The sequence below is a fragment of the Mesoplodon densirostris genome, chromosome 8, assembly GCF_025265405.1.
Source record: "Mesoplodon densirostris isolate mMesDen1 chromosome 8, mMesDen1 primary haplotype, whole genome shotgun sequence".
NCBI classification, from domain to species: domain Eukaryota; kingdom Metazoa; phylum Chordata; class Mammalia; order Artiodactyla; family Ziphiidae; genus Mesoplodon; species Mesoplodon densirostris.
The window spans coordinates 81703831-81720759 of NC_082668.1; the positions used below are offsets into that span (position 1 = coordinate 81703831).

The 16929-nt window shown below is 37.0% G+C and overlaps 1 protein-coding gene across 6 annotated transcripts in view; it reads right to left on the minus strand.

Annotated features, from left to right (window-relative positions):
- KCNH7 (potassium voltage-gated channel subfamily H member 7) overlaps positions 1-16929 on the minus strand; it is a 453243-nt gene that overhangs the window by 127474 nt on the left and 308840 nt on the right. For all 6 annotated transcript variants that reach the window (XM_060106825.1, XM_060106828.1, XM_060106826.1 and 3 more), the window contains exon 4: positions 496-924. In XM_060106825.1, the coding sequence (XP_059962808.1) occupies positions 496-924 (429 nt within the window). The remainder of the gene's footprint in view (positions 1-495; positions 925-16929) is intronic.

The following is a 16929-nucleotide window of genomic DNA, read 5'->3' on the forward strand; positions in this document are numbered from 1 at the left end:
TCCTCCTACCTATCCTTTCCCTGCTCCCAATTAGTATATAGCTTTCTGATCACTCAGTATATCACATTTCATACACCTCTTCCTTTAGAGAGAGTTGGTCAATAAAACAGTTCTGTGACAGCACACTACTCTTTTTTGCCCAGGTCTTGACTAGTTACTAAATGCAGCACAATTAATCATGCTTGAGATGATAGTGTCATCACCTAAACAGGTCTTATATTAAGCATTAGTTAATTAACACTCCATAAAGGAAGCAGATAATAGTTATCATTCTATCTCAGAAAAGGATGAAGAAACCAGAAGAAACCAAATTATTCACTAGGGCTCAAAGAGGAAATCAGTAACAACTCTGAATGTAGAACTCCTATTTCTAATAGACTCTACTCACATTTCTTCTCCAAAGGTATAAGGATTAATGTCAAAATCAAACACAATAACAAATACCTTTCTCTACCCTGTAACATATGTCTCCATATTTAAAAAATACAAACATACCTTCACTGGCATGTCGGTCTCTAAATATGTTCTTGGGGTGGACACTGAATCCTTCTATATCCTGAACCGATGAAGCCCTCCGTATACTACAAATGCTTTCCTTTGATCTGGAATGAGTCAGCTGGGAGCTTGACTGCAGCATGTCAGGATAGAGTCGGTCCCATTGCCTTTTGGGAGAGGAATGGTCAAGAGGTCCGGATATATTCACCAAGGGGGAACACTTGCTGGGCTGTATCAAGGCTTTTGTATCATCTGCTTCTGAGGGGCTGCAGCTTTCTTTAGTAGGAGACTTAAAGTGCTTCATGGCTACGGAATCATCGCTGTGCTTAGATGAATCGATCACTACCACATCGGGATCTTCTTGTGGTAAAGATTGCTTTCTGTAAGTGAGAACTCTCAGACCAGGGAACTTGAACCCAAAAAGTTTCCCTACAAATACAGAGAGGAAAGAACACTGTTACAAGACAAAGGATATATCGCTTAAAACAAACAAACGAACCTTGTTGACTCATATTTAAATACTGTGTAAAAAGGTATTAATTAATACTTAAGTCATTTTACAGTCGGAATGAGGTATATTGTAGAAAACTTCTCTGGGACCAATATGAATTATCATATAAGCTGTAAGAAAATAGAGAAATAATTTTACCATGGTTCTGATGGTTAGATATACTCCAGCTAAATAAAAGCATTATTTGGATGATGCAAGGTTTTTTTTTAATAAACTGAAAAAAAAATATTCACTATGCATCCATTTTTTAAAAGCGAAACTGAAGGTTGGAGCACAGTTTAGAAAGGAAAGAAAGGAATGGATACTTTGTATAAAAGGGCCAGATACAGGAAAGATTATTATATTATATTATATTATATTATATTATATTATGTCGGGGTGGAGGTAGAGGGGGATGTAATTGTATTGGAAGTGGAGGAAAGGGAATAAGGGGGGATAAGGTGTTGGCCTGACATACCTAGAAGGTTTGTATTGGATAATATTGCTAGTCAAGTGTGGATGGGAAGAGTGGGGCCAATTACATATGGCCTCATTCTGTTTGGGATTCTTGAAAAGCTTTTGGTTTCAGAGAGAGATGTACACATAAGAATTTCTTTCTCCTGATTTTTTTTTTTTGTTCCAGTGTCTAAGAATATGGCACGGAATGTTAAACATATCTCAGAGAGGTTGATGCTTAGAAGTGCAACTAAGTATAAACATTAAAAGGTAGATATTAAAAATGAAAATATTAGCTAATAAACTTACTGGTAGTAAAAAATGCAAATTAAGACAAGATAATATCATTTTCCACTCTTAAATTTAGCAGTAAATGAAAAAAAGAAACATAACATCTGGTGCTGGCAAAGAAAGCTGACGAGCATTTTGACGCTTTGCTGGTAGAATTGCAAATTGTTACAAATTCTTTGGAAAGTCATCCTACAATATCTATTAAAGTGAAAAAATACATTTTTCACTTGACTCAGCAATCTCATCTATAGGATATTACTGTACAAAGGCACAAAAACTAGATACAATCTTAATATCCACTAGAAGGAGAATAGTTGAATAAATGTGGCATTTTTATACTTTGGAATCTTATGATGTTCCTTAAAAAACAATAATATGTAAATGTTTTGATTAGAAGGTTATTCAAATACAGTTTTATGTGAAAAGGCAAGTTTCAGCTTAATGTGCTTATGGTGATATTATTTCATTAAAAATAATAAAACCTTATATTTGCCCATATAAGTTGCTTGGCAGTAGAGAAAGATGTGGAAGAACATACTCCACAGTTTTAATGTTGACTGGCTCAGTATAATGTATTGCATTCCTCTTTATATATCTTTATTGTTTGTTTCATTGAGCATGCACTCTTTTATAAATTAAAAAAATAAAAAGGTAAAACTTCTACCCTTAGAAGAAATGAAAAGATAAGAGAAAGCATTCAAAAAATACTGCATAATTCAAAGCTTTTCTAAGTACTGTCTACAAGAAAATGCCAATTCTAATTTTTGTTTCTGTTCTACAGTAGCCTAGGTCCACATCAATCCATGGCTTTACAATCACATGTTGCCCTTCGAGCCAGTCAGCTGATCTATCTGGGCTACAATATTATCTACCTCCTTATATTCTTTAAATGCCATGGGCACCATTACCTTTAATATATTTACTATGAACTTTTTCTCAATACACTGAGGATTGTTTTAAAACATGGAAGAACACTCTCAAAACTTATGAAATTTTCTGCATTATATTTGAGTGTACTCTTCCAGCAGATGGTCTTATCTACACACATATTTTCAATTGCATCTTTAGCCCAAAGACTCATAAATCTATAACTCAAACCTAGACTTATTCTCTTAGCTCCAAACCTGCATTTTTTTTCTTTATAACAAATTTAATCAGTTATACATATACATATGTTCCCATATCCCCTCCCTTTTCGTCTCCCTCCCACCCTGCCTATCCCACCCCTCCAGGCGGTCACAAAGCACCGAGCTGATCTCCCTGTGCTATGCGGCTGCTTCCCACTAGCTATCTACCTTACGTTTGGTAGTGTATATATGTCCATGCCGCTCTTTCACTTTGTCACAGCTTACCCTTCCCCCTCCCCATATCCTCAAGTCCATTCTCTAGTAGGTCTGTGTATTTATTCCTGTCTTACCCCTATGTTCTTCATGACTTTTTTTTTCTTAAATTCCATATATATGTGTCAGTATACAGTATTTGTCTTTCTCTTTCTGACTTACTTCACTCTGTATGACAGACTCTAGGTCCATCCACCTCATTACAAATAGCTCAATTTCATTTCTTTTTATGGCTGAGTAATATTCCATTGTATATATGTACCACATCTTCTTTACCCATTCATCCGATGATGGACACTTAGGTTGTTTCCATCTCTGGGCTATTGTAAATAGTGCTGCAATGAACATTTTGGTACATGTCTCTTTTTGAATTATGGTTTTCTCAGGGTATATGCCCAGTAGTGGGATTGCTGGGTCAAGTGGTAGTTCTATTTGTAGTTTTTTAAGGAACCTCCATACCGTTCTCCATAGTGGCTGTACCAATTCACATTCCCACCAGCAGTGCAAGAGTGTTCCCTTTTTTCCACACCCTCTCCAGCATTTATTGTTTCTAGATTTTTTGATGATGGCCATTCTGACTGGTGTGAGATGATATCTCATTGTAGTTTTGATTTGCATTTCTCTAATGAGTAAAGATGTTGACAAACCTGCATTTTTAATAGCTTCATCAACATCTTCTCTTAGAAGTCTTAAAGACACCTCAAAATCCTGTAGCAAATCCAATCTCATAATCTATCCCTCAAAGCCCAGCCCCTTTTTTTTCAGTGAATGGCATCACAGTCCATCTAGTTGTATAAGCCTGAGACTTGCTGGCTATTCTCTCTCTTCTCTCTCACCTCTATCCCCTGAATCCAATTAACCCACTAATTGTGTTCACTTCACCTCCTGAATATCTTTTTAGTGTTTTCACTTCTCTTATCTCCACTGCTCTCACTTTGTGGAGATAAGAAATCACAGTTCACCTGATTTCTTGCAATAAGATGCTAATCATTTTCCACATTTGAATCATATTGTCTGTCCTTTAAAAAATACTAACTTCTGATCATGTTAGCTATTATTTAACCTTTTACTACTCCCAGTAACTTCCTGCTTTAGGCATGAAGGTAACACTAGCCACACTATCTGCAGCTTAATTTTTCCTCCTTGCTCTCTAGAATCCAGCCATATGAACTTTTTAATTCCTCCAGAGGCCTGTGCTTCTTACAGATTCAGGGCTTCCTTGTGTTTGATAATTTTTACTCTTCTTACTTAGTACATCCTTTAGGGTTTTTTGTTTTGTTTTACGGAAATCTGTTGCATTTCTTTTTCTTTTTTCTTTTTTTATTTTGCGGTATGCGGGCTTCTCACTGTTGTGGCCTCTCCCGTTGCGGAGCACAGGCTCCGGACGCGCAGGCTCAGCGGCCATGACTCATGGGCCTAGCCGCTCCGCGGCATGTGGCATCTTCCCGGACCGGGGCATGAACCCGCGTCCCCTGCATCGGCAGGCGGACTCTCAACCACTGCACCACCAGGGAAGCCCTGCATTTCTTTTTAAAAAAATTTTTATTTTATATTGGAGTATAGTAGATTAATAGTGTTGTGTTAGTTTCAGGTGTACAGTGGAGTGATTCAGTTATACATACTCTATAATAACATCCTTTAGGTTTTAGCTCCAAAGTCATTTCCCATGGGTAGCTTTTCCTTCCTTCTGAACTATATTAGCATTCCCTTCATAAATTTCGTAACAGCTCATAGTTATACACTTGTCGATTTTCTGATTAACATTTCTCTCCCCTAGTGGACTGTAGGAAGAGCCCCTATTTTGCTCACCAAATCCCAGTTCTAACAGAATGTCTGACCACTGTAAATGAATTTCCACTAGCAGATTCCAAACTGATAATGTCCTTCAATTTTGACTGTGGAAAAACTGAAATATTTAATTGCTCTGACCAACTTAACCAGAGAATCTTAGTCTCCTGGAATTGTGTTTACTCATATTTACCAAAAATGATTAATTGAGTAGAACCCAGTAGCTGATGGAAATGGTAAACTTTATACCATGCCCTATATACCTGATACAACACACTGTTAATTTTCACCTTTTTTCTGAGGTTATTAATTGTTACCATTCTGATTCTAGAGCATAAACAAAAGTGTTTTCAAACTCCTCATCATCTAGTGAATTTTATGTAAAATACCTATGACAGAAAATTTTAGAATTAAGCAGGCTAAGTTCTTACTATAAGCTTTCATTTGTGTGCTAGTAGTTAACAGTGGTAAATATAATTGAAATACAATTTATTGTTCTGATAAAAGACATGACACAGTGCACAAACTCCAAGTATGTTCAGCATTAAATTCTGGATTAATTAGTAGATGAGAGTAACCATTTTGTGCATATACAATTAAATAATGGTGCATCACAATATCTATTTTGCAAGCATTCTTACCTAATTCTACTAACAACTTTTATATGCTCAAGTAAATTGCCAAGCTAAAAATCAGTGAACTGCATCAAAGTCGTTTGATTAGTTTGTAATGCACTAGGAATTGAGTTATAAAGCAGTTTACAAATAATTCTGCAAGCTTATTACAATTCACTGAGGTCAATGCCTACTCTTATTCATTTTTCAGCTGTTATTACCCTCCTCCTTTAAAAATAATTCACTGCCTTTCTTAAATTAATGACTGCACAAGGCATTTAGTTTGCTCCTACAGTTTAGTCATATCCAAGGTGGTACAGATGGTCTTTCTGCATCACTAGGTTAATACGACCATGTTATATTGCATTACAGATTTAGTTGTCTAACCGCAGTTCATCTGGAAAGAATACACATTGAGAATTTTGCTCGTTAGCACTTTCAGGCATGAAATATAAAACTTAGATGAGTATAATCCTGTTATGATTCTTAACATTAAAAAAACACCCTTGTAAGTTGTCTCCATATTTTAGTATATTTGCTTTCTAACTTGAATAACTAAAAGAGATACTATTTAGCCTATTAGCTACTAAAATGTTCAATAAATCTGAAATAATAATAACAGAATTAGGGGTGTTTTGCATATTTTTAACACATTCCCCAAAATAACTATAAGTATTGATAAACTACTTACACAAACATAGTTTTGTTTAAATGCACCATTTTTCACTTGAGAGAGATAGTTTTTAACATACATGAATTTATAATTAACTACCACTACAATATCTTTCTCAGGATATGTCACTTCTGTGAAGCTGCTGAAAATAAATGTGGAAGCTGCATCTTCATACATGCTGTGTTACATTTAACTAAGAGCTTTTTACCTCTCAACCAAGAAGGCACACAGATATTCCCAGTGTCTTTCTCTTCAGAAAGCCTGTAATTATGACTTCAATCTATATATGAATAAATGTTAGATACTTGGCCCAAGGTCAAATAGGAAATCAAGGTAAAATCAAAATAAAATAGCAGTTTCCTTGATTTAATTTCAGTTTTACCCCAAACTTGGTGTTTTCTTGGTCCTTAAATATCCACAAGAGAATCTAATGAGAATCATAACTCTCTCCTCTAAATAATGCAGGTAAATGCATACACACTTTTTTTTAAGATCTCAGAGGTCGAATAACAAAATCCTTCTCCTCCAACCAAAACCCCTCCATTAACCTCCCCTAGGATTCCCTAGGATTAGTTGACTCTTAATATTCCTTCCAGTTTTGAGTTTCTTTGCATGTATATTTATACTAATCACAGTTCACACAAAATTATAATGATCACAACTACATTTCTACCCCTATGTCCTGTGGGAATGGGACTTTAGAAAATGGTTTTACCAACTTTTCTAAATTGAGAAAACCTCATCAATCTGAATTATTTCTCTGTCTTTCTCTGTCTCTGTCTCTGTCTCTCTCCCTCTCTCTTTCTCTCCTCTGAGAGCTGATTCTTATCTACTAGAGTTTGGAAGAAAACTATTATGCTAATTTTGACATGAAACAATTTTCTAACTTAAGAATATACCTAGGGATATTAGAAACAGTAATATTTCTTGCAGAAAACCAACTATATCTGAAAAGTTCTCCATATATTCCCAATCACTTAATTTTCTCACAATTACAAATTCCCACTCATTCCCTTGGTTTAATTTCTCATCATTTCTACAAACTCTTAGAACTTTGACTACTTAATAATTTTACTACTAAAATCCAGTTAAATATAAATTAGAAGCATCTTACTCTTGCTTGGTTCTGCTTAGCTGAATTATAAACTGAAAAGCAGAGAAAAATTTTAGTTCCAGCAGTCATGCAAATCAGAGAATAGAGTGGGGTAAGGAGAGGACATATGTGCGTGTATTTGGCGGGGGGAAGTTGTGAAGGCTATGAGCAGAGATATTTCCCCTCACAAAGGATTAGGGGTGCTGGGAGGTATCTTGATTGGATCCCTGAAAACAGACTGTGCAAAAGGGTTTTGGGGAAGCGTTTTCAGGACATATGCCTATAAGGAAAAGAGGAAGGCAGGATTGATAAGAGCAGGTAAAACTGATATGAAAATGTAGCTAAATCTTCAGTCAGTTCTCCTGGGAGATGTGGAGATGCCTCTTCAGAGTTATGCCAAAATGAAGTTAGTGTATCTGGTTTTTATCTCCCTGTTGCAGTCAGTCACTGACTACAGCTACCCCATGGGAAGGGCCATGACCTTGGGTAAGGCAGTTCCTCGCCTTTGACTACAGCTTCCAATAAGGGGTGGAGCTGTGTCCTGAAGTGACCAATTTCCAGCAGCTGTCCCCCCCCCGAGGAAGGTGTCTGAGGCACAGTGCCTATGGTACAGATGGGGAAGGCTGAAAAAAAATTATGATCTGAATATGTCTACTATCAGGCAAAGTAAGAATTCATGAATTAATATCAATGTATGTTTCTATAATCAGGGTATTCACAAGTCTGACATTTAAACTGGAAGCCTTAAAATCACTGTGGGACTTTTCTCCAGCCAAATAGCTCTGGATGTGCAGAGAAATATAACTTTAATCTCTGAGTCAGAGAGAGCAGCAGATCAAATTTCATTGGAGAAACAGGGAAAATAATTGACATATCTGACTTTTCTTTTTAGAAAGAAATTTCCACAGAGGCACCCAGCAAGGAGATGTCTTTCTTACTAATGTGTTAGGAGTATATGATGATGCCCATGGGCTGCTAGAGCAACCCGTAATATTGTCAAAGAAGGCAGTAGTTAGCTGTTAGACTGGGGAAAAAAATAATTCAGTGTGAACTCAGTACTGACCTGGCTAACCTGATTAGTGGTTGACACATGGGGCAGTGCAGCCAGTGTGGTCCTGGTGTTAGTGACAACAAAAGGTCACCAGGGAGTCCATAGACCTGGTAAACCTGTAGCTAAATTTGGGACCCTTTAAAAGAGCAGATGTGGTCAGTAAGGCCTTGAAAGACTAAGACTCCTTGGACATTTCCTAGGGTGAGAGATACCAAAGAAAAAGCAACATCTTACAATAAGGCAGTAAGTATAAGACCAAATAGAAATCTTGAAGCAATGTGAGTTCTGGCCCAGTAGCGCAGGACACATGTGTGGAGATCAGGAGAAGTTACTGCTGTAGCAGGAGTGAGAGTAATCATAGGAGCTGTAGCAGCAGCAGAGAACTTCTGGAACAAGTTCACAAATGTTGATGATGTCTGAGAGACACTGCTTCCAACCTAGCTGGGTCATCATAAGAGCAAAGAAGCAGAAAACACAGGTTTAGAATAAGGGAGATAGGGCAGAAAATAGGACAGGCTGGTGGACTGCTTTTGCCACCCAAGGTTAAAATCCGTCCACGAGGAGGCATTGGAAATTAAAGCAAACACATCAGTGTTATATATAGCTAATTCGTTTCCATTTCTATGTGATAACAGCTTAATAAATCAATGTATAATTTACCATACTGCTATTTTGTTTCTGTTTTATAGAATTCTTTCTTTTCCAAATGCCAAGTAAAAGAGTCCACTCATGTTGTGTGAAAGTAGTAACAACTTTACCTAGATTGACCCAAGATGACCATGTAGTTATTACATCGACAGGGACTCTTTTGATGGAGTGTTCCAAACACAAATGGAACAGACGCCAGTTACCCACATGCTGTATGAATAGGGACTGTCCCTGATTTTGGTGTTGCTAGGTAACAAATTCTTCCATATGGTATGCACACTGGGTCTCTGATGTGGACATACTGATTTAGGCCATCATTAACATTCATTGCTAATGAAAGGATAAAGCATATTTTTTCAACTATGAGTAATTTTCTTAATCTTAGAAGTACGTATTTTGCCCAAATCCTAGGGAGGAAACATGGTATAAAGTTGCTTGCAACTTATGACTGAACTTTTCTCAGATTTCTTTTAGCAACCATGTCATGGTTCCTTTTTCTACAGGAAATTTAATCTTTAAAAAGAGGAAACTTCCAAACACATGATAATAGTAGACATTAGTTATGTTGTAAAACCTTTAATTAAACTCATCTGAATAATAGATTGTTTCTATAGTAAGGCTTGCTGAGTGGGAAACTCTGTATTACTACCACAGCTCTTCATCTTTAAAGAATGACTTTCAGCTCCAATGGAGAATAGCAAAAACATTGTGAATGCCCTTTTATAAACCAGCTATACAGAAAATTTTTTTGTTCCTTAGCTTGAGGTCTGAACACTGAAATACAAATTTGAGGGAGTAAGGTAGCTATTCAGGCAAATATATTTTTTATGTGTCAATTATTCAAAATATTGAGTCCAAAGCATATGAATGCATTTTTAGTGGCTTAAATTAGCTAGATAATTGCCTAAATTACCAACTGTATTTTTGTGTATAGACTTTGCTTCAGTTGAAGCTTTTAGAGTAATTCAAACTTTAGTAAGCATAAAGGTAAAAATTCTCTTTTGATTTGGAGAGTATAATTTTAATCATTTCAAAGATAATGGAATCTCCTTTATAATACCTTAATGAAATGAAATGAAAAAGTACACTTTTGAAAATAACTGTGAAAATAAGATGTTATAGAAATTTAACTTTATTTTACTATATTTTTACTTTTAGCTTCACTTAAAATTTATCTTTATGGTTTTATCTAACCATTAAGTAACTTAGACTAGTAGTTCTCAAACTTCAATGTGTATCAGAATGACCTGAAGGGTTTGTCAAAACACAGGTTGCTGAATTTCTGTTTTTTTTTTTTTTTTGGTTTGTTTGTTTTTTTGCGGTACGCGGACCTCTCACTGTTGTGGCCTCTCCCGTTGCAGAGCACAAGCTCCGGACACGCAGGCTCAGCAGCCATGGCTCACGGGCCCAGCCGCTCCGGGGCACGTGGGATCTTCCCGGACCGGGGCATGAACCCGTGTCCCCTGCATCGGCAGGCGGACTCTCAACCACTGCGCCACCAGGGAAGCCCTGAATTTCTGTGTTTCTGAATCAGTTGTTCTGGTTTGTAAGGCCCAAGGACTTACACTTCAAACATGCTACAAAATGAAGCTGACGGTCTTACTCTTGGAGAATCACTGACTAATATGCATTCAGTAGGGAAAAAAACCTTAATTACTCAATATAAAAATAACATTCATAAATTTATACATTCTACACGTATGTATTGGGTACTCACTATTTGCCAAATATTGGGGATATGGAAGAAAACACAACAGCCCTCCTATGAACTGGAGCTTAAGTGTTCCTGGCTACTTTAAACAAGGTAGGTTTCCTTAGTTTTCCACAGCTCTCACCTCTCTTGCTCTCTATTTTCATTCCTGGCCTTCTTTAGTCATTTATGTTTCTTGTCTACTAGGCAAACGGATGTGCCAGTGTGGTAGTAGAGACAGGTATGAGGTATCATCATGTCACAGGGGCAAGAACAGGAAAATCTATCTGGGTGAATTAGGAACTCCCCACAGGTAAAGGGTCCTTTGGAGAAGGTATGCTAGAGAAACGGAGGCAGTCTAGTAGAGAGGACACTATGTTATACACACAAGGTGGTATAAAATGTATGTGGTTTCAAAAAACCACCACTGAAATATGGGATATGACGGCGATGGCTTGGGGGGCACACTGTGATGGGAGGTGAGGCTAAGGAAGTATCTGAGGCCATAACATGTGTCTTTTGCTTAATGCACAGGGTTTTGGAGGTTTCTAATTTTAGGCAATAGAGACCCATTATAAAGAATATAAATAGTGGAGTATTATGATCTGATGCACAGTAGTGGGACATGTGAGCCTGAGGAAAAGAAGCTGAAAGCAGAGATACCAGTTTTGAGATCACTGCATCAGATGTGTTGAGGGCCTGAGTAGGTAATTACAGTGAGCTGTATGAGAGAGATATTCAGGAGGTGTGCTTGAGAGAATTTATCACTCTTTGGTTGGGAAAAGAGAGGATTAGGGAGAAGGAGAAGTTTAGCATGATGCCCAGGTTTCTGGCTTGGGTGGCTGTGATGATGACACCATTCACAACATATGAAGAGCAAGAGTTTTTGATGGAATAGAGTAGATGGTAATTAGGATGGAAAGGCAAGTCTTAGCTTGAAAATGTTAAACTTCCAGAAATGCTAAAATCTTCCAAAAAAAGATGTCCAGTGGGCAGTTGGATATATGAAGTTATAAGTAGTTGGAAAAGTCTAGAGACAGGTGTGGTCTGGAGATACTGATTTGAAAGGGAGCCTTTATCCTGTAGGTCACAGATAAGTTTGTCCAAGCAGGGTGTACAGAGAAGATGACTAAGAAGAGAATAATACTAAGAGCAGCTTCTGGGGGATAAACAAACAGTGTTTAAGAGTTTCTTGTTTAAGAGGAACAAGAAAATGGCACCAAAATAGCTGTCACAGAAATCAAAAGAAGCAAAGGAGTGTGGTGTCATGGAACATAAAAGAACCGAGAGAAGGGAATTGAATTTAGCAGAGTATCTTCAACCTAGAGGATAACATGGAGAGCACAACATAGAAAGCTCATTACAGTGGGCAGGGCAGAGGAAGAAAGGAAATAAGGGAGATTATGAGTAGGTGTGGAAAATATAAATGCCTCTAAGAAGAGTCAGGGGACAACAGTGAAGAAAGCCAAGTATGAACAGCAATAAGGAGAGTTGAGGACTTTGGCAAACTGGGGAGTACATACCATCTAAAGGTGTGGTCAGTATTCTCTTCCAGCTTATTGCAAATGTGTGGCCACATACTCATCTTTTTCCAAAATAAGCTAGTTTTTTTTTTTTTTTTTTTTTTGGCTGTGCCGTGCAACTGCAAGATCTTAGTTCCCCAACCCGGGATCGAACCCAGGCTCACGGCAGTGAAAGTCCAGAGTCCTAACCACTGGATGGCCAGAGAATCCCCCAGACATCGTAATTTAAGGTGTAATCTTCCAATTTTTAAATGTTGGTGACACATTTAACTAATTGAAACTTTGAGAAAATATTATTTGATGTAAACAGAATGTATCTATTGAAGTACAGGCTATTCTCAGCAGCATGAGCAAAAGGAAAAGAGCCAGTAGAAAACATAGCTGAGAGAGGGCCATTGGTAAGGACAGATTTGGAAGGAATGGCAGAGGGAATGGGTTTCAAGTGGAGATGTGGACCCCAGTTAAGATTTGCCTCCAGGGGTTGAGATATATTTGTTGAGGGTGGGCTGATTAAGGGACTTCTTGTCCAAGAACTCCCCTTGCTCTGAGGTGTGGAAGGTGAGGTGATTTGTCTGACAAAGGAGGTGGATTTGACATGAGAGTCATGAAAAGCCTGGTGAAGTTTTGAAATACTTGCTAAGGGAAAGAGATGAAAAGTACCTAAAAAAATTAGGATCTCATGTATAATTTTGACTTGTAGCATAATCATTTATAAATTAATAAATGATAAAATTCAGTATTTTTCTGTGACTAAAAAGACTTAACTTGGGCCTGTTTTCTTGTTGGGATATGTTTCAAGTTTAGTAAAATGAGAAAACTTCATGGATTTTTTTGACCATGATGGAAACAGTAAATTAAGTAGACTTAAACAGAAAACTATTTTAAATTGATAAGAGGAGTGAATGTTATTAGTTAAAACTTGTTTGGGGATATGAGCTTAAGGTCAACATTTATAGTGGCTCAACTGACTCTCTGGTTTTCAGACATGATAAGAACATAGAATGCATTAATTTTCTGTGGGGTTGTATATTGTTAAATCAGGAATTTTTTGTTTAATTTAGTTTCCCCCCAATCCCCTTAAAGAAATTTTTAACAAATGAAAATGTGTATGTGTGTCTGTGTGAACCAGACTGGCGATCCTAGATTTCTGCTATAAAATAGAAGAAATATAAGATTTAAACATACTTGTAAGTAATGTAAAATAAAACTTTTAAATATTTTATTTAAAATAATGAAAACAGGGCTTCCCTGGTGGCGCAGTGGTTGAGAGTCCGCCTGCCGATGCAGGGGACGCGGGTTCATGCCCCGGTCCGGGAAGATCCCACATGCCGCGGAGCGGCTGGGCCCGTGAGCCATGGCTGCTGAGCCTGCGCGTCCGGAGCCTGTGCTCCGCAACGGGAGAGGCCACAACAGTGAGAGGGCCGCGTACCGCAAAATAATAATAATAATAATAATAATGAAAACAAAAACCTCACACTTGACAATTAACTTTGAAATTAATAGTGTAAGCAAGGACACATAATTTGGTTATCTTTCATGTTGTGCAAATATTTCATAGAAACAGATATTAGAGCAGAAAAAAGAGAACACATCTTCCCATTGCTCTTAGTTCCTTTAGATGTGGCCCCCTTTTAGTTGGTAGTAAAAGTAGAATTTTCTCTTCTACTCAGTATCATTTCCACTTTTCAGATTGCAGAGTTTAAACCATCAGTGAGAAAATGTTTAATTATATCTTTTATTTAGTATTTATATTTATTATGTAGTAATTAATCAACTCAATTGTGCAGTATATATTAATTTGATAGACCTATCAGAATAATACTCTCTCCTGTACTTGCTTCATTCCAGGGGACTTAAGACATCTATTTGTGGCTGGTCCTATATCTTCGACAGAGATTAAATTTGTGAAAAATGAGTTCTTCCCAGAGAAAGCTGCTCACTTTTGCTGTGCTGTGTTCCTGACCCAGAAACTAGATATTTGTACTGAGAATTGATCCACGTTTTTATTCAATACAAGTCTCTAAGTTTCCAGAATTTACTCAGCCAATTGATCATAGTGCCTTTTCATGATGCATCTTTTCTATTGTGTACTTAACTCCTTTTCTATTACTTAATATTCTCAATTTAATACTTCATTTCTTTTTCATCTAAGTTTCTTATAGCTCCTTCACATTTTTTCCCTTATTGTGTCTACATTTCAGGAGAGGCAGTTGAATATATAGAAATCCACATCATCTCAAACAAACAGTAGCCTCTCCCCATTACTTTCACTTAAATTCCAACACAAAGGCATGCCTACCCCCGCAGACACACACACACACTTACATACTCCTTATTTAGATAAGAAATTAAGCTTTTTGAAAGTTGAGATGTTTCTGCAAAAAAGGGTGTATCAAAATTTGATTTGCTTTTATTTCCTTATTGAGTTATTTGTTTTAGAGGCTACCAATGGAGCAACAATGTTTGAAATAGCCAACAGGTTATTTCACACAGGTAATAAAACTATACTTTAAGAAAAAAAAAGGAGCTTTCCAAAGATCAGAAATGATACAAAGTAGAAATTGGATAGTATCAGAAGCTACCAAATATAATTTGTCTCTCTTTAACTTTTCTGCTTGATTTAACAATCAAATCCTCAAAAATTGACACCAAGTAAAGAGAAATTTAAAGCTTATAATGACAGGAGGTATAATCAAAACCAATATAGGGCTTCCCTGGTGGCGCAGTGGTTGAGAGTTCGCCTGCCGATGCAGGGGACACGGGTTCGTGCCCCGGTCCGGGAAGATCCCACATGCTGCGGAGCAGCTGGGCCCGTGAGCCATGACCGCTGAGCCTGCGCGTCCGGAGCCTGTGCTCCGCAACGGGAGAGGCCACAACAGTGAGAGGCCCACGTACCACAAAAAAAAAAAAAAAAAAAAAACAACAACAAAAAAACCCAATATAATGGTTGTAAATAATAGGCCTTTTGTAATGCTCTGGAAACAATTTTATCTGCATGTTTGTACTCTCTCCAATGATTCCCTACATGAGTGACAGCTGCAGTGTAGGGAAACCATTCATGTTCACATAATAAGAAACAAACTACTGAATTTGCTATGACTTGCAAAAGAGATCCCATTTTAATCCTAGTATAAAGTTGTATAGATTATGTATGATACCTCAAGGCTACTGTATAGATTGTCTTCCATTCAAGAAATCAAAGTTTCAATTCTCCATTTGTATTTCAGTTTGAAATGAATACTTTATTTTTTTAAAATCCCCCTTTTTTGTCATATGGCTGATACACTACTCCTTTTTTACTCCCATCCAACTTGATGTACCATGAAAAACAGCTATTTTGGGAGGAAAATGAAGACTTTTTGAAGACAATAAAGAAACAAAACTAGGCTTCCCCCAAGCAAATTATCTCATTGACATTCACTACCAAAATACAGGCTGACATTACCTAAGGTATACTCTCAGGAACCATTCAGTAATGACTAAGTTTGTTAGTAGAAAATATAAAGATATCAAAAACAGTCATCAACTTAAAGGAACAAGTCTTTAGTATTACAATAGTTTTTTATAGTACTTCAATTTTGTTCTAAACATGTCACCTGGGAGACTGACAGATTGGTGGTTTTACTAGAGAGTTTTTCCCAAGTGTGATATTGCTCAGAATAAAATATTCAAAATATTGGAATTATATTACACTAATATATTTGTCCCAATATTGCCTTAACAGGATACTGTACTGTCATTTAGACATACCTAAGTGAAATTTTCAGCTGGAGTACATTTGATTTAGTATTAATTCAGTTTAAAACATAGGTTTTTGGGACTGTGTTTTATATTTTACATATATTTTGCTATCTGATTTACATATAGTATAACAATTTCTTTATGCAAATACTACAGTTTTGTGATAAGGCTTCCAGCTTCCCACAGACAATGACAGTAACTTATATTTTTATTTGCTCATAGATCCTCCTAAAAACCACAGAGATCAATAAGGGAGGCAAATAAAAATACCCATAAACTATACCTAAAGAGTAATTAGAGAAAGAGACATTACAAACTTTAATTTACATGTAGTCAGGGAAATAAATGCTGAAGACCAGCAGAATTGGCTAAGAAGGGTACACAGCAATAGTCAGGCAGAAGCTAAGTGGAAAAAGTGGTGGGGTGGGAGTTCAGAAGTCTCCTTAGAGTAATGGAACACATATCAAATAGGGTTTACCCTTGGGAGAAGAAGTTTAACACTGAGTGAGAAATACTGAGAGAAGTTCTGTGACCTTAATGGACAAAGCATTGGTTACTAGAGAGACAATAGAAAGTGGCTAGAAAAGTGCACAAGACTCCAGATATCAGCCTTGGAAAAGCACTACATCTTGGAGAGGGGGAGGGATATTTAAAGGTGGAATTGTCCCTTGGAGGCTGGGAAATAAGGAAGCAGATAAACATAAGGTCCCCTTATTGATATAAGAGGGGACAGAATATTCAGAAGACAAAAACAAGCAAACAACAAAAACAGGCGTTGCCATATATTTTAAAGAACAAGTAACTCCCCTCCCCACAAACCCTCCAAATTTACAAACTCCTTGCTATATATGAATGAGACTTGGAACTGAAAAAATTTAAAAGGCATGCAAACAAGACCTATTCCCTTTGCCCCACCCACCCCAGATTTCTTGCTAGTGATGGTCCAGGAAAGTCCTTCATGAATAGCTATAAACAAGAATACTCTAATATTCATACAAAAATATCATAAGAGAAAAACAGGAAATGGGGATAAAAA